This window comes from Brienomyrus brachyistius, unplaced genomic scaffold, assembly GCF_023856365.1.
Source record: "Brienomyrus brachyistius isolate T26 unplaced genomic scaffold, BBRACH_0.4 scaffold47, whole genome shotgun sequence".
NCBI lineage: Eukaryota > Metazoa > Chordata > Actinopteri > Osteoglossiformes > Mormyridae > Brienomyrus > Brienomyrus brachyistius.
Genome location: NW_026042322.1, coordinates 1,178,857 through 1,204,469, shown reverse-complemented (window position 1 = coordinate 1,204,469; position 25,613 = coordinate 1,178,857). Strand labels below are relative to the sequence as shown.

The following is a 25,613-nucleotide window of genomic DNA, read 5'->3' as shown; positions in this document are numbered from 1 at the left end:
GCTCCCATCTCCGGATAGGTTTATATTTGGTATGGGCAGCCATCTCATGGGAATCATTTGGCCCAATGTCGTATAACCGCCAAAAAAATATCAGGCCAATAATGGTACCCTCGTTAATAATGGTACAGCCCCCTTACCTTTCGCAAAACCAACTAAAGGGTGGTTCCATGAACGCAACAATTAAGTCAAATACCTTCTACGGCTTCCCCACTCACGAGATCTGATGGAAACACAGAGCAAAGCAGATTTCCACATCTTATATTCCGGTCCTTGACTAAATATATTGTTAGCCATTTCCATGACTTTGTTCAGGCCATGTATATTATATGCCCATACATATGACACACATATAAGCCTGTATTATATATATATCTTACACGGATGTATGTTATTGTTTCACGTGGTGTCATGGTGTACACCGTGTTTGCCCATGCTCGCCTGCACGTTCATTTTCAGGGGGCGGGGCCTCCCTCCCACATGTGTGACGTCATGGGCTGCGTGTCGACGTAGCCGCCCCATGACGCGCTTTGTTGATACTGCGCGGCTGTGCGGCGCTGGCGATTCGGGTGGGGGGGTACCTTAGGTCGGAAATTGCTTTGTTCCCTTGAAACGTTATTTGCTTGTTGTTTTGGGGAGGCGGGGTCGATTGTCGGTGCAGAAGTTCCACGTTTCTCGTCGACCTTTCCGCGGTTGCATAATTACAATAAAGCGGCTGAGAGATACGGCTCAGCGGCGGTGTCCGACAGGCTCTCTTGCGCACAAAGGTCCGGCTGGATCGCCGATCCGCTCCGTACTTATCTTGCGGAGCTGCTCCACAAACGCGCTTTGTAATGCCGGGGCTCCGGCTCCGCCAGCCGATTTCCCACCGTCGGCCGGATTTGAGCTCATTTCTCGCCAGTGATGTGCAGATGCCTGCGGCTTCAGGCTGAAGATCATTCCTATTTTTGAATTTCTTTTAATTGTGATTTTTTTAAAAAAAATATCTATTTAGTTCTGCGATCTGAATACGCTTTGTCATACCTTAATGTGTCTTGGGTTATCAAGATAGCCATGTCGCTTTGCACATCGCAGTGCGATCAATATCGATAAAGCATCTTTTTTTCGGCCGATTTCTTTAATCCCCCAGTGGCCCCGCGTGTTTTATTTTCTTTCTGCTGGACAAATAAATATAAAATTGGCAAAGAGGGATCGCCGCGATTTAATGCCCTCTTGACGAAAGGGGAAAATGTGGGTTAACCCAGATGAGGTCCTGCTGGCCAGCGCTTTATGGATCACGGAGAGAGCAAATCCATACTTCATCCTCCAGAAGAGGAAAGGCCATGGGGACGGCGGAGGAGGAGGAGGAGGAGGTCTCGCAGGTAAGCAAGCAACAGCGACTCTCGCCCATCAAATTAGTCTTTTTATATTTAGGACAACTGCAAAGCGATGAACGGCTCGTCTTTTTTCCAGCCCCTGGTGTTTCAATGAGTAGGCAGTCAGGCTTTCTGATATTGACGGTTGCGTAATAGCTGTCAAACTGATACTACTGACCTCCCAAACATTATTTCACTCTGCAGGATGAACTGTACGGCCTCACTGCGGCGGGTCAGATGCACACAGGGCCGATGCTTTTTAAGCTGTTATATCGTCGTTTCAGTATAGTTTAGTGTGACCTCGGCTGGATCTAATTCGGCTGCATCGGTCATAATTTAGGCATACATGCAGCTGTAAGGACAGCGATGGTGCTTGGAGAGTCAGGCCGCCCGTGTAGGCGTAGAGGCAGGGCTGATGCGGTTCTATTAATAATACCAGGCGTCTCCCCTTTGATTGTTAGTAGAGGCAGGAATGATTGGTCTTTCATGCGATAAGAGTGTCCCGAGATTCATGTCGCTGTCATACTACATGTGCGTCCCCCATCTGTCTTTCTGGAGGGCGTGTTTAGAGCCCGGATGATTCATGTTTGTCTGTGGAATATCAGCGGGATAGTTAAGCCCCGCCACCTCTATCCGGTAGCAACGCGACATAAGTGGCAGCAGCTGAAATTAGCAGATCGAAAAGACGCCTGAGGTTTGATGATAACGGCCTGGCTTTCTGAGCATTGATCCTTGCCGAAATACATGCTGAATCATTTTCTTTATCCCGGGTCGGTCACCTTGAAATTGGAACTTGCAGTAGGTCCAAAACGTGGCGGTAAAAGCTTCCGTTCCTCTTCTCTGTGTTTACTGATTACATATGATTCCTCTGAGAGACGCAGAGCTTCACGTCAGGCATGAGAGCCTATGGGGGATTGAACAGATGATGAACTGGTCTCGATTATTGTGACTTAAATGAAGGATGTCAGCAGAAGCAAGACCCAAATTCGTTACAAGAAAGTCTGACCCAAAACTGCTTTTGTTGGTTCCGAGAAATTACTGGTCCTAGTAATACCTTCCCTCCAAAAGCACGGTGAGGTTAATTGGAGTTACCAAGTAAAGTATTAGTAGTAAAATACTACTACTGAAAAGTTTAATTGTCCCACTTTGGCAGCTGTCCCATGTTAACAATACTCACCATAAATTTGGGGACACAGATCTATAGTGTTAATGATGATGATGAGGATGTGAGGAATGCATTAATAAGCCACTTATTTTAATTTCAGAGTCAATCTACAGCGACTGCGATAAATGATATAATGGGGATTGGTGCATTTAGCGAGCATCTTGATTAGACGTGCAGTGGGTTGTTACCATGGCTGTCTTCGGGGCTGGGGACATTACAGTCCTGGGGTGTTTGCAGCTGCTGTGTAGCTGTAAACTGTGACTTGTTTGTACAGTCAGGCCTCATGTGTGTGTGTGTGTGTGTGTGTGTGTGTGCTCAGAATGTGACTCTAACCCCGGAGGACTCCCTCAGCCGAGAGGCATCAGCTCGATTTCTGCAGTAAGGCCTTAAATCGTCCCGGTCATCCCATCTCCAGCGATGGTCTCACTACCATCCCCTTTTCCGAGACGCATCGCCGAGCGGCCTGTTCAAGGCCCCGGGCATTATGTCACCGTTATGTAAATTTAGAGCTGGCTCTCCGAGTGCCAGCTGGTGCTGTGGGGTGAGCCGTGGGGGTGGGGGCGGGCACAGGAAACTGGCACAGGCTTCGGGGAGGTTTGGCACCAGAGACACACTGCCCACGTATGGCACAAGGGAAACCACAACCTGCGGAAGCATATTGGCATCGCTAATGACATGTGTGGGACCCTGAACATGCACTCTGTGTTTTAGTAGGTTAAATGTTGGCACATTTCCACCCACCCGGAATATTCTGGCTGGTGCTCTTATCCGGAGCGGATAGACCCTTTTCCGCAGGACCATTCTGTGCCTAGCACCCAGTTCACGAGTTCTGTGTCACCCACAGAAACGTCCCCGCGTTTCCGTGCCAACCGAGAGGAGGAAGGAAAAATGGATCGGGCAGATGACCCAGTGATGGGCAGTTGCCGGTGGTTGGGGGCATGGTGGGTGAGGGGCTGAAATGTCAGGAAATTTCTGCCAGGGCTGTGTTTTAAATTCCACCTTGTGGTGTTGCATCTGGTCGCTTCGGAACTGAATCGGCGGGGGGGTAACCTTCAAGCCTGTCCTCAACCCCCACCCTGAAACACTTGTAGGCGGTCTTGTGGCTTGGCTGCCCTTGCCATACAAACGAGCGTAACGTCGCCTTTCAGAAATATAGGCTAAATAACTAAAAATTGTTATCCCAAGTTTTAAGCTTATCTCTGAAGGACTGGCTGAAGCTAGCTAGCTAATCATTTGTCCTGTTATCTGTATAAACAAGTAATCCAAAATCAATTTAAAAGAGTTTTAATCCCCTTTGTGGAAGAAGGAAATATGTTTGTGCTCCACAAGAACTAATTAAACAGAGTTAATGGGTATACAGAGAGGAAAGTAGTTATGGGGGTGTTTTTAAGTTAAATAGTGAAAAATATGTTAGAATAGGCAAAGTGAAGAGTTGTATTTTAGATTATAGATTAATCATCTCCACAGGTTTATGTAAGCAGGCAATATTGTGGGATGCTTTAATATCCGTTTTGATCTTTTGTTTCCTCAAAACATCCATCCATTTTCCAAACTACTTATCCTACTGGGTCGCGGGGGGTCCAGAGCCTATCCCGGAAGCAATGGGCATGAGACAGGGAACAACCCAGGATGGGGGGCCAGCCCATCACAGGGCACACTCACACACCATTCACTCACACATACACACCTACGGGCAATTTAGCAACTCCAATTAGTCTCAGCATGTTTTTGGACTGTGGGGGGAAACCGGAGAACCCGGAGGAAACCCCACGACGACACGGAGAGAACATGCAAACTCCACACACATGTGACCCTGGCGGAGACTCGAACCCGGGTCCCAGAGGTGTGAGGCCACAGTGCTAACCACTGCACCACCATGCCACCCCTTCCTCAAAACACTGAAGGAAAATCTGGTCTGTTCCTCTTTCTTTGGCCGTGTCAGGCAGTTGTGTCTCCAGCTAGCCGTGCAGCAGGGACCCTCCTGTAACTGTTTTGTGGTTCACAAAGTCGGCCTCTGTGCTCTGCGTTAAAGCCTGATTCCTGTAACCGTCTCGCGGTCAGTGTCGGCCTGTGTGCTCTGCGTTAAAGCCCGATTCATTGTTATGGGGCAGAATTACCTAAACGTGACCGTAAGTGACCTCCCAGGGTGCACTACCAGTATCCTGTCAGTTTGTGTTTTTAAGCGCATTTACTTTGTGCATCTACTGCTCTTATCTTATACAACTGAATGCAGACCCAGCCAGTCCCTGAAGCGTTTGGGGGTTAAGGGCCTTGCAGGGGCCCAACAGTGACATCACTCTGCCGACTCTGGAATTCGGACCAGCAATCTTCCGATCACAGGCACAGCATCCTAACCCGCTGGGCCACGCCCCACCCCTCCGTAGGTGCAAATCTCTATATTTGACAAGCTCGTTCCAGGCGACCCATTTCATGCCAGACCGAAATGATCGCCATTGCAGTCGCTAGGCAGCATAGCGCGGAGTCAACTGCTTAGCGATTTTGCGCCCGTGCCAGTTCCCTTTGTTTGTTTAATAAACTGACGTGAAGTTGCTTAGCATCGGCGTCTGGCGGGAGAGTGAACGTAGAGGAGAATAATTACTCTGTTGCCCTGTTGGGCAAGTCTCACTCTGTTCTGCGAGTAAAACTGGCCGCGGGTTTTCTCAGGTTCCCTCAGAAGCCCCTTCACTCAACTTGACTCAAATGCTGGTTTTCCCAGTTGCGTTAAACCTTTTGAAGGCGAATTGCAGCCTGTTTACCACGTGTTGATCTGCTGATCCTCGTTTTTCCGCGGACTGTTAAGCCCACAGGACCCTGCTTGGGATTTCTTTTGATGGTGTTTTTGTGGATGAGCAGAAAGCTTTTCGCGGCAGAAAGGCTGAGATTCGGTAGGTCAAGATGGCGTCTGTTTACATGTCATCCGATCCATAACGACCGCAGAAGGTTGCCCTTGGGAGAGAGACACTGAGGACAGCGTTTCTGATTCCTGTAGGTTTTTTTTTTTTTCCATTATTTGTTATGCAAAATTTGAAATACCCAACAACAAATGCTCATTCACAACCTTTGCATTAGCAGAGGTGTGATGTAACTTATCAGGGGTGATTATCAAAGAGATTTTGGGGCGTTGGCTTTTCTATATGGGCGCAAATCAGTAAGGGGGTTAAGAGCTAAGGAAACACCCCCCTCCCCTCTGGTAGTGTGGGGGGGGGTTCACAAGTAGCATTGGCCTGATCAACATTTGTCGGACTTTTCAGGCCTTGTGACACAATCGGCAGGTTTGTCAGTCGGCCGGGTGCATTTCGGTACCGGTGTTCTGCTTGTAGCAGTCATATGGTCCGTGGTGCGTTTCAGGCCCATTCCGTCCTCGGCGTGCTGACGGCCAACCAGACCCTAGTGCTGATTAGTGTCTCCATTCAGCCTGGACCTGCTTTCTCCTCCGGACACAGAAAAGCTCGCAGCAGTTGTCCTTCAAGGCTCTGAGACGGAATCCAATTAGAATAGCTCTTTTCAGGCAGGCCCCAAATACCCTTTAATATTTAATCTTCTCTTAGCCACACTCTCCCTCCCCCCACTTTGATTTGGCAGCTTTGAACTACTTTTTTCCATGTAATAATTATGGATGGAGTTTAAAAACAAGCTCCTTCCCAGAAAAAAAGCCACATTCTGCCCTGAAAAGTGCCGTGGGCCGTGCTGGTCTGCTTTCTGGTTGCCGCGGTGCAGTTTCTAGGCGGCTCGGTGTGTTTCTAAAGGGAAGACGATGCGTTTGGGACCCGGCTGAGCCCAACGGCACCAGGGTCGCTCTCCTGCCCCCAATTAGCACAGCTGTGCTGGTGCTCGTCATCTCCTGATGGGATTTGGCTTTAGCTTGGCACTGGCATGGAAAATCGATGCCCCTCTCAGAGGAGTCGGAGAGGAACTCGCCCCCAGATTCACATAATCCTATTTTGAGATCTTCATTCGTTTGGTAGCACTCCTGCTGTCGTACATGGATTAAAAATCTGCCCCTCTTTTGATGAGAGCCCCCACCTCCCCCTCCCAGTAAGACTCGCATGGGATTGACACACCGATGCTGTGACATGATGTGGAAGCTTCTGGGGACCAGATGGCTTCTGAGAGCTGGAATAGCTGCTAGCGTATTAGCTGAATCACCCCTGGTGGTTTAGATGTAGAATACTACACATTCCTTAGCATTTTTGAAGACTTCCAATCCAGGTGGACGCCGGCTCTGCCCTGGTCCCGGTGGACGCCGGCTCTGCCCTGGTCCAGGTGGACGCCGGCTCTGCCCTGGTCCCGGTGGACGCCGGCTCTGCCCTGGTCCAGGTGGACGCCGGCTCTGCCCTGGTCCCGGTGGACGCCGGCTCTGCCCTGGTCCCGGTGGACGCCGGCTCTGCCCTGGTCCAGGTGGACGCCGGCTCTGCCCTGGTCCCGGTGGACGCCGGCTCTGCCCTGGTCCCGGTGGACGCCGGCTCTGCCCTGGTCCCGGTGGACGCCGGCTCTGCCCTGGTCCCGGTGGACGCCGGCTCTGCCCTGGTCCAGGTGGACGCCGGCTCTGCCCTGGTCCCGGTGGACGCCGGCTCTGCCCTGGTCCAGGTGGACGCCGGCTCTGCCCTGGTCCAGGTGGACGCCGGCTCTGCCCTGGTCCCGGTTGATCCTTTTTCTGTGATCAAAGCTAAGAGAAGGGTTGAGATTCCTCAAGTTTTTTCTTCTGCTTCCATGGGGCTTTTCCCCCTTGTGCATCTGTCAGCTGGTTTTATGTAAAAATCGGTGTGCTGTGCGGGCGGTGGGCATGCCGCCCCCTCGGGCATTCACCGCCATCCCAACCCTCCTGGCAGCTCCCGTTCCAGCACTGTACCCTTGTCCAGAGTGCATCCCATCCCCGGCCGGCATTGGCCTTGCTGAATTGTTAAACACGGTTGTTAAATTCGCAGTAGGATGCCACAGGAATTCCAAAGGAATTTTAAGCCCCGAAAAATTCACTTGCAGGTTCTAAAAGACTCTGCAGGGCAATTTCTAGGAGCTCAAGTCATTTATTTCTCCATAAAATTGATTAACTTCCCCTTGCAGATCACCCCCCAGTCTTGTGCCCTGTGTCATCCCACATTGGCCCCCCGTAATCTGAATAAGTGGTCAGAGGTTGGATGGATGGATTTATTCATTTCGTCCCTTAGGTCTCCTCGTGGGGACCCTCGACGTGGTCCTGGACTCCAGTGCTCGGGTCGCCCCCTACAGGATCCTGTATCAGACGCCAGACTCCCTCGTGTACTGGACGATTGCTCATGGTGAGTATCGCTTCTACGCTCCTACGCCTCTCCCCCCCCCCCCCCAACCATGCCTGTATATCACTAATTTCTCAATGCCAACCATGACATCACCCGAGGCGGCTCTTAGAGGGAATATCGGTAAACCGAATACAAACAAAAATCAATTTCGCCATGTCGGAGAGGAGCGGCCCACTTCGGGTCTCGTTAAGGAACATCCTGATCGATGACTCGCTGGCTTTCGCTTGTGCCTGTGAGCACAGGGGCCAGATGGGAAGAGCTGCTTCTAGCCTGAAAACCGACTTCAGGAACGGCTCAGTATTCAGTCAAGCTATGTTAAGCTCATAGGTCGTGCTCAACATTTTGATGTCGTTAACCGGAAGTCGAGATTTCTTAGAGCTCTGAGCTGCAGTCAACATTAACAACAAAAGCTGAAGTTTTCACTGAACAACCCGATTTATACGGAAGCTGGAAGCTTCCTGAACATTCCCTGCCGTACTGATATTTTCCTCCAGCTCTCGGTTGCAGTAACTGTTTTTCACGGGCAGAATATGCCTCAGGCCTCCCTGAGTGCATTACCGAGTCCTGGGGGACGATGGTTTGAAGGGGGGGGGGTGTGTTGCGTCTTGAACCTCACGCTCCTGTTTCACGTCCGCACTTTGGCCGAATCAGCAGAAGAGAGCTGTTAACATCCATGTTCCTCTGAAATGGAGGCGAAACGGGGGGGGCTGTTGGAGGCTGTAAAATGGCAACAAGGGGAGTCGGGGGGGGGGGGGGGGTTGGGGGTGGGGATTTCCAATATGAGCTGAATGCACTGCCCCGGGTCTGCAGTCGAGGAGAGTCTGGGTACTCTGACTATCTCGCTTTGGTCTCCTGCTTTTCCTGAGCCTGCTAGGCACAGGCTGGTGCCAAAAAAACAAGTAATTAACTTCGAGGAGGCAAAGGCTTTGTCACTTCTGGCCTGACTTTAGAAGACACAATGTATCTGCTGTGATAAGTGGCCTGAACACATCGATCGGGTTCCTAAATCCAGGGCAGGGTTCATAAACACGGTGTTTACTTAGTCGAGGCTGGCTCTAAGCATTCGTGACTGATCTTGTGTCAAGCACGAGGCTGTGTGCTGCCCCCGCCCCTCCCCCCATCACCCCTTAACACCATCTCCCCGCCTCCAGGGAGCTCCCGGAAAGAGATTACAGAACACTGGGAGTGGCTGGAACAGAACCTTCTGCAGACTCTCTCCATCTTCGAGAATGAGAATGACATCACCACATTCGTCAGGGGCAAGATTCAGGTAGGTGGATGCTGTTGGCTCCCTATTGGTTGTAATTTCTTTTTCCAATTATTATTTTTTTTAAATATTAACATGTACTGCTAGTACGTTAAATACATCAAGCTGACATTAAGATTTTTTTTATTAGCATGCAAAAGTTAACATGCAAAGTAAGTCTCCTGCTGGACAGAGTGGAGCTTCATTGTGGAGCCAGGAGCCCCTGATGTTTATTCAGGGGTAGCTGAGCTTGTCTGATCTGTTCAGAACTTAAAATGGAGCCTCTGGATGTCGTGTGATGAGAAACTGCGACTGAATCGGCCCTCCCTGTTCTTTATTTTAAGAGGGACCCTTCAGAAAACTATAAAAGTTAAGTGATGTTCAAATGAAGAGGCGTCTTTCCTTCAGGGTATCATAGCGGAGTACAACAAGAACCACGACATCCGGGAGGACGATGACACGGACAAGTTCAAGGAGGCCATCTCCAAGTTCCGCAAGCTCTTCGGCATGCCCGAGGAGGAGAAGCTGGTCAACTACTACTCCTGCAGCTACTGGAAGGGCAAGGTTCCCCGACAGGGCTGGCTGTACCTCAGCATCAACCATCTCTGCTTCTACTCCTACCTGTTGGGGAAGGAAGGTGAGCTGGCAGTGGTCTCTCTCTTGAATTCCAAATGGTTATGAGGCAGTGTTTACTACCACTCAAACACTGCGATTTGCACGCCCCCCCCCCCCCAAGGTTTGGGCTCCCCCTGTTGGCGAAAAATTGTCACTACAATAACAATGAAACAAACAGGTTCCTTGTTTTGGAGATGCTGAATCGGCATGTTCTGCTAACCAGCTAGCTAGCTATGCTCTTCTGAGTCTGCTCGCTAGTTGTTTGTTTTTTGAAACAAATGAGGGAAAGTAGGGGGCCCCCGCAGTGACATTTGGAGAGTCGCCCCTGAAACCACAATCCTGTCCCTTCTTACAAGCACATAATCAGAAAGATCTTTCTTTGGGTGAACATGAAAATGATCTAACGTGGTACTTCTAGATACTGTATAAAATGCTGATTATTGAGATCCTTTTGGCCTCATGTATCTAAATAACTAGACCTTGCAATGAAGCCAAGCGCATTAGCAAAAGAAAAGCATGGGACCCTACTATTCAAATCACGGTCCTCGAGGTCCAAGCCCTGCTGGTTTTCCAGCTTTCCTTTACCTGTGAGCCAGGTGTGAAGCCTCTGACCAATCAGAATCATTAATGATTAAATCAACTACCAGGGAGAACTGAAAACAAGGCCTGGATTTGGAATCGAGGTCCAGATTTGAAGAGCCCTGGCATAGGGGCTAAATGTTGGGTTGGGAAGATGTAGCAGTTGTAAACGTCATCGTTAAATATGAGGTTCCTCTGCTAACGCTGTTAGCCTCGTAGTAGTAGCATTAGCAATGTTATGTAGCAGCGGGTACATCCAGCTCACCCAGTGAGACTAGTCTGACAAAGGATTTCACGGTGTTTCAATAAACAGAGCCATGTTTCTGCTCTGGACTGTTTGACCGGGATGATTGAGTGTGCTGTAGAAGTATATAACAGTTCACACAGGTGCTTGGTAATACACCAGGGCTGTTTAGAGTTGTTAAACAGGGCTGAGGCTAATGCTACGTTTGTGGGAGGAAAATTCGGAACACGCATTCGACGTGTGAAAAGTACTACATTGGATGCAGAATACAGAAGTCTTGTTGAGCATGAAGCTCTTCTCAGTGACTAATCGGGATGATTAAATGTATGCAATACTGAAGATGGGAAATCTTGTTTGTAGTGGTGTTGGAATCCTGCTCATTTTGTATTGTTGATATTAGCCAGGGGTGTTCCTTATAAAGTGCCCTTTGTCGATGAAATGAAAGTAAGAGTTTTATATGATTGGTCTCTTTGTAGCTTTCATGAATGTGTTCCTCAGAATCGATACATGTCAATTACAGAGGTTATAGAGCCCCTGTGGACAGCCTTGTGTGAAAAGTAGGTCGGGAGGGATCTCTAGGAACGGTCCTACTTTTCTAAAATGTAATCTGAGCTTTTTGCCCCTCCCCCCCTCAGCCAAACTGGTCATCCGATGGGCAGACATCACCCAGCTGGAGAAAAATGCCACCTTGCTACTCCCGGACATGATCAAAGTGAGCACCAGGTCCAGCGAGCACGTCTTCTCCGTCTTCCTCAACATCAACGAGACCTTCAAGCTGATGGAGCAGCTGGCCAACATCGCCATGAGGCAGCTTCTGGATAACAAGGGCTTCGAGCAGGATCGCTCGCTGCCCAAGCTGAAGAAGAAGTCTCCCAAGAAGGTGTCGGCCCTCAAACGGTTAGCAAAATCGACACTCTGCTCTTGCCGACATACACTAAAGATTATGGTAGTGTTGTAGGCACATCAGGTGCTACGTGAGGCCGGTCAATTTTACTTCCTAGTAGCTAGTAGAGGGCCAGATATTTACTCAACAAATAATACAGGATCTTTGACGTCTGAATTTTTCCCGAGCAACACTGCATATGTTTGTCAGTTGAAAAATTTCTGGCTTCATTCTGGATACCATCTTCCTGACAGGGACCTCGATGCCAGGGCCAAAAGCGAGCGATACCGGGCCCTGTTCCGCCTGCCCAAGGACGAGAAGCTGGACGGACACACAGACTGTACCCTCTGGACCCCCTTCAACAAAACTCACATCCTGGGCCAGATGTTCGTCTCCACCAACTACATTTGCTTCTCCAGCAAGGAGGAGACCCTGTGCAGCCTCATCATCCCTCTGCGTGAGGTGAGGGAGGGGTCCCATCTTGTGCTTCCTGTTAGGTTATGAGTGCAGGACTAGTACAGATTAAGATTATTGGCATCATAGCATCAAAACAAGCGTAAGAACTAGGATGTGTAGGCTCACCTGATTGGTTTATGAGGGCAGTGCAAGAGAACAGACTGCAGTCGTCACAGGCGTTGCTAGGTAACGCCGCCCCTGGCTGCGATTGCTATCGCGGCCTGTCTATAGATATGCATCTCTATTGTGCTTTTGGTAGTTTAGCTGCAGATCCAAATGCTGAGGTGTTGAGTGTCAACAAGTCGGCGTATCCATAGATGCATGACTCCGTATTGCCTTTAGTTTTCATTCCTGGACGTGGTACTGAAGGCCCTCTCTTGGGACAGGTGACTATCGTCGAGAAGGCGGACAGCTCCAACGTACTGCCCAGCCCTCTATCCATCAGCACCAAGAACCGCATGACCTTCCTCTTCGCCAACCTCAAAGACAGGGACTTCCTAGTCCAGAGGATTTCTGACTTCCTGCAGCAGACCACGTCCAAGATCTACTTCGAACAGGAGCTCACCAGGAGCCTCAACAGCTTGGACGACGAGGTCAGAAGCACAGCCGACCCGCCCAGCTACCAGAGTCACCGTGACCAGTGTCACCGAATGTCACTTGCAATCTCACAGGCAGAACACAGATAGGATAAGTACTGTAACGCCGGTTGTAAGCTAGCTATCAGCTATATAAATTGCCGGTCTTAAACCTCCTTTGTCTGGCAGTGGTCATATCACCGTTGGGTCTTTGCGCAAGGCCCTTAACCCCAAGAAAACTGCCTGATCTTGCCCTCTGGTCCTTCTGTCTGAAATCATGTACACGTCTGCCGCTTCATCTTTTGACCCTCATCTTTTTGTCTACCAACATTTGCACCAATGATGTCACGTGATGTCGTGTGATGTCATGCTGGATTTTATGATGCGTTTTGAGGGTTTCTTACTGAAAGATGCACTCCCACCAGGGAAGCCTGATCTCCTGCAGCCCCCAGAGGAGCCTGGGCTCTGAGATCGAGGGTGAGCGACAGTTCAACTTCAACGACAACAGCATGTCTACCGCCAAGCAGGCGCTCATGACCATGTACCGGCGCCGCTCCCCCGAAGAGTTCAACCCCAAGCTGGTAAACCCGGCCCCCACACATTCCAACCAGACCTCCGGCAACATCTGCTTATAACCCTTCATAATCCTTGAGTTTTTTCCTAGCAAACCTAAGAAGGCTACCTCAGTCCGGGGACCCTTAAAAAGTATATTAACTGAGTTGTCTTCGATGTAGAAATTGGCGAACTATTGCAGAGGGAGGAGTTTTAGAAGATGCCCTGTATCTCCTTGCCCAGGCCAAGGAGTTCCTGAAGGAGCAGGCGTGGAAGAACCACTTTGCAGAATACGGCCAGGGCGTGTGCATGTACCGCACGGAGAAGACCAAAGATCTGGTTCTCAAGGGCATCCCAGAGAACATGCGAGGAGAGCTCTGGCTGCTCTTCTCCGGTAAGTGCCATTGCCCGGCTGGGGTTACCGTGGTAACGGGCCTGATGATGAGAGGGCCGGCAGCCGCGCAGGCAGACACACCCGCCTGTCGCATCCCATGCGAGTTCCATCACTGCATCCCAGCCATCTGTCTGCCGCAGACCGGGCATCCAGTGCGGAGGACCCATCTGCTCCGGCACCAATTAGCCAACCTGGTTAATCTGTTTATCAGTCTCCAGCACGACACAGAGAACTCCCATGGATGTCGTTGTCATTAGTCACCGAGCTGCGATATTCCGTTCTTTCTTTTGTATCAATACTTTTTTATTTGCTGTGGCAATTAACCAGCAGAAGCACCCAGTGCTCCCCGCACCAATATCGCCTGATTCTGTTTTGTCAGTTATGGCAGTCCATCGTCTCAATGGCGTTCATGACAGACTCCTTTCAGCCTGTGGGAGGGGGCCGTGCAGTGTTCCTGTCGCATCCCAAGGAAGGCTAGGACTTTGTCGACCGGGGGGGGGTTTGTTGTTTTTTTGAGACCTCACTCAAAAAGTGTCGTGACTGTATGTGGCCAGCAGGGGCCCCCACAGAAATGTGTGGTTTGGGTGGGGGGTAAACACCTCTGCTGGCTGTGGAGAGGACCCCGTGAAAAAAAATATAGCACGAGGTGGTGGGGGGGGCACAAGAGGTGTTGAGCCGTGTCAGGCTTCTGTCACCTCAGAGAAATACATTCTGTGAACCCCCCCCCTCCCCCAATACCACTCTAGGGTAAGTGCTTCTCACCCAGAGCTATGTGCTTGTCATGAATCTTGCTTGTCACCTGGGGTTAGACTTAACCGTCTGTTGAGTTGCCCCCAGTGCATTTAGCAGATTAAGCTCTATGCCTGCCCCCCTGCCAGTCGCCATTGGACGGGAAGTTCCTGCAGTCCCCTGTCGTCCCCAGTGTCACGCCGCAGTTTAAGGCTCTGAGTGCAGATTGCGAATAGTCTTCCCACATTGAAGAATGGATCCTGAGTGGGAACGTGAGCATGCCGTGAGATTTGACAGTGCTTAACCCAGCCACAATTGACTGAGCCAATCCAATTCAATTGGGTCAGTCCATCTGTGTGTAAGTGAGGAGGGGGAGGAGGACGGACCTCTTCATAATTCCAGGAGTCAAGTAGAGTCGGTAATTTATTTTTCCCCCCAAAGTTCGGTAAGTCGCGTGCTGACATCTCTCGAAGTCCAGGCGTCTCTGACACCCACGCTTCCCGTCTCCGTAGGAGCCATCAACGAAATGGCCACGCACCCCGGCTACTACGAGGAGCTGGTGGAGAAGTCCAGGGGCAAGTACAACCTGGCCACGGAGGAGATCGAGCGAGACCTGCACCGCTCGCTGCCGGAGCACCCTGCCTTCCAGAACGAGATGGGCATCTCCGCGCTGAGGAGGGTCCTCACCGCCTACGCCTTCCGCAACCCCCACATCGGCTACTGCCAGGTGAGGCTGCCATGACGACGCTCAAGCTTTGTCAGCAGTTAGGACCCCCCAGTCTCCCAGCTCAGTCGCCATCTCCACCCACCCCCATGTCTCCAGGCCATGAACATCGTGACTTCGGTGCTGCTGCTCTATGCTAATGAAGAAGAAGCTTTCTGGCTCTTGGTGGCGCTATGCGAGCGGATGCTGCCTGACTACTACAACACCAGGGTGGTCGGTGAGTTCTGCTGCCAGAGTGTTGGATATGCCGGGTTGTTTGGGTCAATGTAGACATGTCAAGGTGTTTCAAAGTCAACATCTGGTTAGAATGTCAAACCTGCGTATCTTGTATTAAGCTATGTTGACCTTCTCTGCTTGGCTGCCATAAGGTTCCATGGTCTGATCTGTGTGTGTGTGTCTATTTTCAGAGGTGTTACCTTGTATCAACATCTCTGTTGGTCTTCTCTGGTCAATGGGTGCAGTTGGGGTGGTTTTCCACGGAACCAATTACTGTCCTTTTGGTACAGTACTTCACATACTTTCCCTTTTCCATTGACTTCCAGTCAAGTACCAGTACCAGAAGTACCAATCCTGCTGGGGCACTTCAGTACTTTGGGGCGGGACTTGGGACGGTTTCTTTCTCGACTGGTTATGCAAATAGTCTCCCGCAGAAACACAATACAAGCATTGCCTTGAAAACAGCTGTGATCTCAAAACAATGATAAACAAATTGTGATTTGGTCTGAAGAGCAGAAACAACAAAAAGATCAGAATTGTATGACAAAATGTATAATAAATTTTGTTTAACATACTAGGACCAGCAGTGTGATTTTGTTATAAATATAGCCACATGATTTTGTTGTGATACATATAGGGCTATTTATAAAGCATAAAGGAGTTAAGTTTCTCACAAACACGTCGATGAGTGATTTTAAACAGCGAGGATGAAAGTCATTGTGATCGTCTCAGCGAACACATGCAGCGCTTATGTAAGAGCAGGTAAAGGAACAAAAATACGATACCTGGTGCAGTGGAAAAGCCCCCTTGGTTCTGACTGCCATGTCGTTCTATGGGCTCTAAGTGCTGTGCTTGTGTTCGTTCAGGGGCGCTGGTGGACCAGGGCGTGTTTGAGGAGCTAGCCAGAGACCACGTGCCTCAGCTGTACGACTGCATGCAGGACCTGGGCGTCATCTCCACTATCTCGTTGTCCTGGTTCCTCACGCTCTTCCTCAGCGTCATGCCCTTCGAGAGTGCGGTGGTGGTCGTCGACTGCTTCTTCTACGAGGGCATCAAGGTGATCTTCCAGCTGGCTCTCTCCGTGCTGGACGCCAACATCGAGAAACTTCTGAACTGCAAGGATGACGGGGAAGCCATGACCGTTCTCGGCAGGTGAGACCTGGGTTTCGGATTTTCAGAATCTCATCTAGCATGTTTTTGTAAGAGTTTAATTCCATGTTGGCGGAACCAGTCATCTAGGAAATCCCTTGGTTCAGAGGTTCAAAAGCAGGACCCTGTTCGGGATGTGGACCCGTAAGCACTTCTGTTTGATCTCTTCTGGCCCATTGGGCTATAATTGCCTGTCATATTGCAGCAACAATTCTAAAAATATGCTCCTCAAAACATTAATCTTAAAATTCCTTACCCACATTGTCGCGTCATCAGCCAGAGCAGAAATGATGCAAACAGTTGAAATGGTTGGTTGCACGGAAATAACTACCGGTATTGCCTGTCAGTGACTGACTTACGGGGGATTCTGTGGGTCATCTCTTGGCATGGGTTGCAGGTACCTGGACAGCGTGACCAACAAAGACAGCACCCTCCCTCCCATCCCACACCTTCACTCCTTGTTGACAGACGACGGGGAGCCCCACCCGGAAGTGGACATCTTCAAGTTGGTCCACAGCTCTTACGAGGTGAGTGTGTCCCTTGTGCTGGTGCAGCCGGCCTCACGTGGGTGAGTCTGGGGTCAAATCAGTTCAAATAAAATCACTTTCTTTGTCACGTCCCTTGACACTTAAGGTAAGTGCAGGTGAGTGTGTGTAAGTCCCACAAGAGCACGACAGACCATTGCAAATGAAAACAGTTGTGCAAATAGGAAGTATCCAAAAAAAAAGGTAATGTACAGCAGTGAAATATGGGGAATGTGATGACTGTGGGTGACAGAATGGATTCGTTGACCAGAGATCACCATTGTGATGGTCTGCTGGAAGAAACCGTCCCAGGTTCTCATTGACCTTCGGTTGGTGTTTTCCCCGAAACAGAAATTCGGCACGATCCGAGCCGACGTGATCGAGCAGATGCGCTTCAAGCAGAGGCTGAGGGTGATCCAGACAATAGAGGACACGACTAAGCGCAACGTGGTAAAGACCCCAAACGCTCCTCCACTTTAAACACACACGTCCGATTCTGAGGGGTCCAATGAATAGCTGAAGCCAAATCCTACTTCTACTGTCTCTTTAATGACTTAGTGTTGTGGTGTTTTGCAGCTATCGGGTTTACTGGGTGTCTCAAATTTTATGGTGATTTTAAAATTTTCCAGTGGTTGTTGAGGAACAAGGGAAGGATGTAGTGGCATGAATCACAGCGGTCCTAACCGGTTTGGTTCCGGATTCCCGCAGGTCCGGACCATAGTCACTGAGACGGCATTCAGCATCGACGAGCTGGAGGAGCTATTTGTCCTGTTCAAGGTGGGCGACTGGGCCTGAATCATCCGGGGGGGCTGGGGGGGTGGTGTCTCGGACTTGTTTCTGAGTTGGCATCTAAGAAGGAGTGCGATGAGTCAGGTGTCCTTTTTCTTGGCCCAGAGCCAGGACGGGACAGGATTGGAGTTGATTGTGGGTTTTGTGCGTCTGGGAGACGATACCAGCGAGTGGCACCGTGCAGGTTCCACCTGTCAGCCTGGATCCAGATCAGTGGCGGCAGCTATTCTCTCGTTAGCGCGTCGCTGGGGGAAACCAGGCCCCCCATCTACCGCCACATTAATGTACAGCGCGGCTTTGCCTCAGTTGACTCAGTCGCTGAATTACATTCGGCAGGGGCAGAGAGCATGCTGGGTAATTCTGAAACAGCTTGTTGTACATAAACGGGAATGAATCCGAGATCCTATTTGCAGATGTAAGCTTTTGATGGGGTGTCCACTCTTTCCTGGGGGGGAGGTGGACCTTTATCTTATCGGCGTATCTTCTCCCTCGTCCCGCCCCCCCCCCCCATGGTGCAGGCGGAACACCTGACAAGCTGCTACTGGGGAGGCACCAGCAATCCCACAGACCGGCATGACCCCAGCCTGCCCTACCTGGAACAGTACCGCATCGACCTGGAGCAGTTTAAGGGACTCTTCGGGCTGCTCTTCCCCTGGGCCAGCGGGGCACACTCAGACACCCTCGCCCTGCGCTTCTTCCGGCTCTTGGACCACAACGGCGATGGCCTCATCAACTTCCGCGAGTTCGTCACTGGCCTGAGTACGCCCCGGGGGGGCGGGACGTTGTATCGTGTTGGGGGTGACGGCGATTCGAGTGTTCCGACGTGTCCCTGACCCTCGGCTTCTGTGCTTCCAGGTGTCCTTTGTCACAGCGATCTCACGGAGAAGCTCAAACTGCTCTATAAGATGCACGTCCTGCCTGGTGAGTCGACAGCCCCCTCCCACAGCCGTGCGTGTCACCGTTCATGCTGTTCCCCCAACCCCACCCCGAGCCGTGGCCAGCTACAGCCTGACGCAGGCTTTGGATCCTGTTGATTGCCGCTGTGGCCAACCAGGCAGAAATGGCCCTTCCTTGCCATATGTTGGGCAGCTTCGATCTGCCCTGTTTTTTCGCCTGACTGGTCATCATGGGCCCCTGCTCATCCCTAGATTACCAGCTCAGGAACCAAACTCCACCCTTTGTGATCGTGGAGGTTTTTTATGCCCAACGCATTCCTCTGCCTGCGGGTCACCTATCGATTCCCAGCTCGGGTCGATTCCCCGCTCCTGATCCTCCTGCATGCCAGCACCTAGCTGCTGGCGGACCCCGGCCATCCCGCAGAGTGGCGCGGTCCGTCCATATGCTGCGTAAACTCACCCCAGGCAACGAATCGACCAATCCTGTGTAAAAGGGGCGTGTGCTTCTGTGATCACGCCTCCTTTCTGCCCCTCTCCTGAGCCAGCTGTACCAGCAGGTTCCTGCCGTATATAGAGGTGACTCATATCAGGTTAATGTGGCAGGCAGGGGGGGTTGGTGCGGGGGGGCATTGTGGCCAGGCTTCACACTGATGGATTTCAGACAGTTTTTTCGGGCTGAACTTATTCAACTTTATAGACGTCTCATCCCCTCTCTCTCTCTCTCTCTCTCTCTCTCATTCTCTCACTCAAAAAAAAATCTAATTTCCATGTCAGTAACACCCATCCTTCTGTTCCTAAATTAGTAAACATGGCGTAATGTTGTGAGCCCCTAGCCGCTGCATAGTAATTATTTTACAATCTTATATTTATTTCTGACAGAGATTTCTTTATTATTGGTTTCTGTGAATGGGAGATTTCTGGGGTTTCGCCGGTCTCCGCCACTCTGACTGGATTAGTGGTTGCTGAGTACGGATCGTTGTGCGTTGTCATTTGTCCTGTGGCATGCTGGGTAACTGAGCCACTGTCCTGTTTTTTTTTCCCTCCCACAGAGCTGTCACATGACCAGGAGGAGCCGGACTCTGCATTCGAGGCCACCCAGTACTTCTTCGAGGACATCACCCCCGAGACGTCCCATGGTGCGTGAGCTGTCCAGCCCCCACCCCGTCCAAACAGTCCGTGCCTGCAGGCGTCGATACTTCTAACTACCCCACTCTACCCACAGGGCTCGACTCCAGGTCTAAGAATGACAAGGATGACGGTTTTGTAAGAGTCACCTTCAAGACCGAAAAAGGTATGTATTTGCCTCATATTTACCATGTATTACAACCTTGTTTACTTGATTAGTCCTGTCTTCTTCATGTTAAAAATGTTTTACAAAAATGGGGAAAGTTTCTAGTTTCTTACTATTTATTCCCCAAAAACATCGATCCGTCCATCTATTTTCTGTGCCCACTAGTCCTATGCAAGGTTGCAGGAGTCCGGGGTGCCAAAACGGGGCAGGTTAATTGTCCGAACCCCATCTTGGATGGGTGGTTAATTAATATGGGTGGGTAATTAAGTTGGTATGCATGCTGTGAAATTGCACTTTGGAGTTCTTGTCCTGATGCTCTTGTCCTGTTCAGCGAGATTCACGCATCATCTTGTAAATCTGTCCATCCACAATTCCCTGGATATTTAATGTAGTTTTGATAGAAGATGGAAGCATATTGTTTGTGGGGAGAATGTTACACGAGGGCATCGAGTTTGCCTGGACCGAAATGTGCAGCGGTAAAATTTAAGGAGCCCTATGGGTGCAGAGAACATTAGATTTTTTTGCTCTGAGGTTAGAGGTGTGCACTGGACACAGACAGTAATATTACAGCTGTTTACCTGTCGGGCGTTTTCAGTCTTTGATATTAGCCAGCTGTAGGTTCGGTAGGTCACTGTTAAGTTAAACGCTGCGTGTTTGGGGAAAAAGTCCGATGAGAGCGATTCAGGTAAAACGCAGCTGAGTTTCCCTGTGCGTCTGTTGTGGGTTGGGGGGGTGGATTCCTGGGGGGGGGTGGGTTGGGGGGGGTGGCATGAAGGTTCACCTGCTGTGTTTCCTTCCCTGAACAGTGAAAAAAATCCACACTCCAGACTACCGTGCATATCTGAGGCTGTGGAACCAGGAGACCAGATCTAAGCTGGAGAACATCAAAGAGCTTCCGAAACTGAACCAGGCGAGTGTCACGGGCAGCCCCCCCCCCCCCCCCCCCCCCCCACCCAGATCCTGTGGCGACTGATGTTCCTCCATCAGTGGCTGTAGAGGAGCTCTTTCAGCTGCCTGTGATTTTGGAGTCCTTGGAAAAGGTCTCCAATGTCCTTCACTCAGCTGAAATAAATATGAGCGCAAACCAGGCCTCAGATTTTTGCCAGATATTCGGAGCTCTGTATGAGCCATGAATAACATTGTTAATGATTAATTTAGCGTTTCTCAGCCCAGTCCTACGGGAGAACACCAAAGATCATGCGGGACAGTGTGTTGGGAGCAGAGGTGGGTAATTCAGGTCCAGAGAGTAAAAATTCCAGGCCAAGATTATGTTTCAACCAACCAGTTGAGTTTAAAGAGTCAGTCACAGAGAACTCAGCTGGTTGGCTGAAACAAAATCTTGGCCTGGAGTTTAAGTCTCTGGACCGGAACTACCCACCTCTAGCTGGGAGCTCGGAGGAAACAAAAATTTGGACCGTCTGGGGCTCCTTGCGGACCGGGGTGAGAAACACTGATTTAAAGCAAGGAACCTTTGTACTAAATGTACTTAATGTGATAAATACTGATGTTTTTAACACAGTGGCTCTGTCTTGTCCCCTCCGTCTTCCAGGGTCAGTTCATCGAGCTGTGTAAGACCCTGTACAACATGTTCAGTGAGGACGCCATGGAGCAGGACCTGTATCACGCCACGGCCACAGTGACCAGCCTGCTGCTGGAGATGGGTGAGGTGGGCAAGCTCTTCATCAGCCCCAGCAGCAAGGAGGAAGAGGAGGATGAGGAGGAGAGCGGGAGCACCGGAGCGGGGGTGCAGGGAGACGGCTTCTTCCAAGGGCTTGATGTGGGTGGAGGGCCTGTCGAAATCGGACAGACCAAGTCACATGACTTGGGAGCCGGCGGCGAGCCTGCGGCCAGCCCGCCAATGGAGGACGTGAAGCTTGAAGACTCGTCGCCAAAGGAGGCGGGTCTTTCCTCGGCCATGCTGATCTCCGACGACGAGACCAAGGACGACACGTCCATGTCGTCGTACTCGGTGCTGAGTGCTGGCTCGCACGAGCTGGAGGAGAAGCTGCAGTGTGAGGACATCGCCGATGATACCGTACTGGTGCGTAGCGGCGACGGTGGAAGCAGCACCGACAGCAGCGGTAGCCGTGGCAACGGGCTGTCGCGCAGCGCCAGCCTGGACAAGGACTGGGCCATCACCTTCGAGCAGTTCCTGGCCTCCGTGCTGACTGAGCACGCCCTGGTGCATTATTTCGAGAAGCCAGTGGACGTCATGGGCCGCATCACCAACGCCAAGAACGTTCGCAAGGTGGGCCGGCCTCTCACCTCCTCTAGCGATTATGAGATATCACTTTCAGGGTGAGACGGTCGGCCCCCAACGGAGGTTAAAAAATAACACAAAACAAAAAACTACCAAAACGTTACTTTGTGAAATGAACAGTGTTTTACTGCATCTTCGTTCGGGTGGTAGGAGAAGTTAATCAGATTAATTTTTGTGCATAATAACATGTATGATTTACGCAAGGGAGGTGAAAGGACAAAACGTGAACATTGTATTTTATCTATAAAATGTGGAACGGCTGTTTTATTCTTAGACTGTGAACAGAGTTTTATTGGAGGGTCTGGTTACCAGACGCTTTGTGGGAGGTCGCTGACCGTAGAACGAGCTGTAAACATTGAGCCATGACCGCGGGACCCCGTTGTGAATGACCTGAACGTGCATGGACCATAACTATAGAGCCGAGAAGCAGAAGTTACTCGACATTTTTTGTAATATCCGCAGATGTTATTCCCTGTATTCGGCTGGCAACAAGAGTCATTTCTCTCTCTCTCTCCGATCAAAAAAAAAGAGAGAGCGTTATTAAACAAGGTAGCAACCTGTACCTGTGCGTTTTCTCCGCAGTTATGCAGGACCTCGCGATATTGCGATATTCGCGACTCACAAATATTCGCGCTGACGCGTCGGTGTGATCCGCAGACCGCATTCCTGCTTTTGGAATGCTTCCTGATTCTGTTTATTTTCCGGAGCTGTTATACCGAAACTGGCTGTAACTGAGCTCTGTAATCCGACTCTGACTACTGACGCCCAGGTGTTAAACGAGCTTGCCATGATTTAGCTGGAGTCCTGTGCAACGATACCAACTTTCTTGATCATGTTAGGCAATGTAATCCCTTACTGTGACCTACACTTTAACTGTCTAAAAAAAATCAGAAATCCCCGATGCTCTGAGCTGTATCACACACACACATATATATATATATATACTCCTGTGATTTAACCACGTAATACTTAACCAGTACCTAAACTTTGTACAGAATCTGTGTAATAGTTGCATAATTTTTTTAAAAAACTGCCCGTTTTATTCTAGAGCACCCGCACTTTGAGTCACATTTGTTGCCAGCAATGGTTTACATGTCGTTATCTTTGATTTCCATACAGGGAATTCGCTTTTATTTCACTGTTATCCTTTTTATTTGAAACTTGTTTCCTCTTGCTGAAGCATTTCCTGTTTTTTAACCGTTCCCTGTTTCTGAAGCTGCTGTCCTAACCTCTTCCTGTGTGAATAGTCGTAAATGTCATATTTATGGATTACACCACTTTAGCTGATTAAATATATGGACTGAAGTGTTCAAAACCAGACATACAAAATAAGTCGTCAGTGTTGTCTTTATTGATCTGAGCGAACCGTTCCTTTATACCTTTACACACCTTAGTTAGCGTTCTGGTTTCCCCTCCATTTAGCTGAGCTAGTCTTTCTGATCTGCTGATTCATAATCTTCCACTATAAGCCGTGACCTAGAATAGCTGGCAGACATCCTCTGGCCCCGTGCCACACTGTCGGTCACAGCGACAGTGACAGGAGTGCGCTATTCCACTGGGAATCCGCTAGGCGGCAGCACCACACAGTGGCGCTTCTAGGACCTTCGCACTTTTAAGTTTCTGCTATGTAGCAAGATTAAACCCGAACTACTCACGTGGGTTTGCGTACAGCGTTTTCTACAATTTTTCGATACAATAAAGTCAAGTAACAGGTTTTTCTTGTATCATTGCAATATGGTAGCTTTATTACTGTTTCATTTTCATTTTGTTGAACATTGTATGAAACGCCAACCCTCATTTGATTTTAATTCTGAACTTTTTTTTTTTTTTTAAAAAAGGTAATTTGTCTGTAATCCTCTGAAGTTTTACCCTTTGCTTGTTGGACCCAGTACCTACGGCATTATTACATAACAGGGGAAATCGTTCCTGCAGTTCAAAGGATTCAGAGATACATTTGTGTTCTGTTCTGCGTTACTAGGAGAGGTGGGGGGTGTGTGCATATTCAGCCAATCAGAAGTGCCGGTTATACTTTGCTACTATTGCAGCATAATTATGTTGTCTTGGGGTGCTGTAAATGCCAATGTACATTCTGTTTGTGCTCTGTCGAACTTATTACATTTTATTCTGAATTATGTTGGAGAAGCAGGAACTCTGTTCCAATGCTAAGTGATGACTCCTGGCAACAGTAACCAGGGAAACAAGGTTGGTATCACATTTGGTGGCCATTTAGAGAGGTGATCACAAAGCTACTATACGACATCGTAGTTTGTGGGAGTTAGATTCGGCTCACATTTGTACCGAGGATGGACAAATGTTTGGGGCATGACTCCCTACTTCCGTCCCTCGTCAGCAGTCGTACTTTGCAGCGTATAATCTGTGAGGTGGGGAACCGGGCATTTGTGTAATCAGCCATGTCTCCGGTTCACCTGAACTATGCACCTTTGGACTGGAGTGAGGGTCGGGTGCAGAGTCGAACCCACAGCCCCACGCGTCCAGCTACCGGGCTGTGGGATCTTCTCCCGAGGACCGATCTGAACAAGGCTTGATGCCTTCAATGCAGAAATTAGGCCAGACTCTTCCCAGTTGTTTTTGTCGTCGTTGTCTGGTGTGACTCGGCCGTTTTGCTTGTACTGAATTACTCTGGCTCGCGTCACCTACTGCTTAAAACAAAAAGAAAAACATTGTCTGTCGGGTGATTAATGATGGAATCCTAAGTGCTCAAGTTATTTAACTTGACTGACATGCTTGCCTGCTGTTCAGGTTATGGCCGGTTTGCTTCTAACTTGTATTTTGTGCCCGGCCTCCGCTAGTGAAAAAAGCTTTAACTCCTTATATGCACATTTGGAACTGTGTGTTAAACATTAAACTCATTGAGCCTCAGTTATTAACCGTAGTTAATGGAAAGCATTTATCACAGCAGCGTAAATCGACCGGTGGGTTTGAGGTGAGCGTTGGCACCATCGTGGCCTGACTGGTTCTCGAGTGCCTTTCTGCTGCTAAAGGATTATTGACGCCCACCCCATTAAAGGTCTTGTTTTTTTTGCCCAGAATCAGCTTTTGTTCAGGTAATGGTTTAGTTGTTGGAATAACCAGCTTTTTGTCTCGCTGCTTAGTAGCTTGGCAGTGGGTTTCCTAAGTCTCAGTGTGAGACTGTGATGATTTTAACATGGCACAGGACATCCGACACTGGTATCACATTACGGTATAATGCAACGCAAAAGCAACTTCTCTCTCCAAAGGATATGTAAACCGATGTTCTTGCCTTAATGGCACCACCTCACCCCATACATTGTCATGATTGTCAGTAGCAGTGGACAGTTGAGTCGCGACGCAGCCACCGGATAGGCCACAGGGGGCGCCAGACCACCTCGCGGGCACGAGATTTCTGCACATATTTGCGCGTTTTCCTCTGGTCCAATAGCGCATTATGCAATGCTCAGCGGCCTGCCGTCACCTCAGCCGCCCCGGACTTCAGCCCACGGACGTCATACCTCCCCCCCGCCTTCCAACTTTCAATGACCTGCCGGCCCTCTGATGTCACAACGCGGGACAAACACGGCAGGACGGAAGGTCCAATCGGCAGAGGGGGTGGGGTGAACCGGTTCGCGTTTCTGCGACAGCCGTCCGTGTCATGACGCCACTTGGAGGAGAACACCCGTGTTGCCACTCCTGGTTTGAGCAATCGAGGGTGTGGAGAT

General features: G+C 49.9%; 1 protein-coding gene across 1 annotated transcript; it reads left to right on the top strand.

Annotated features, from left to right (window-relative positions):
- The first annotated feature begins 539 nt into the window (after positions 1–539).
- LOC125723292 (TBC1 domain family member 9-like) lies at positions 540–24,795 on the top strand. The gene is made up of 21 exons (XM_048999747.1): positions 540–1,358; positions 7,683–7,793; positions 8,945–9,063; positions 9,448–9,676; positions 11,113–11,374; positions 11,615–11,822; positions 12,203–12,409; positions 12,817–12,972; positions 13,187–13,337; positions 14,579–14,793; positions 14,890–15,007; positions 15,873–16,158; positions 16,553–16,682; positions 17,031–17,129; positions 17,388–17,456; positions 17,987–18,227; positions 18,324–18,389; positions 19,414–19,500; positions 19,587–19,655; positions 20,462–20,565; positions 21,205–24,795. The coding sequence occupies exons 1-21, from the start codon at positions 1,226–1,228 to the stop codon at positions 21,955–21,957; spliced, it is 3,813 nt and encodes a 1,270-aa protein (XP_048855704.1). The 5' UTR covers positions 540–1,225; the 3' UTR covers positions 21,958–24,795.
- Positions 24,796–25,613: the final 818 nt, after the last annotated feature.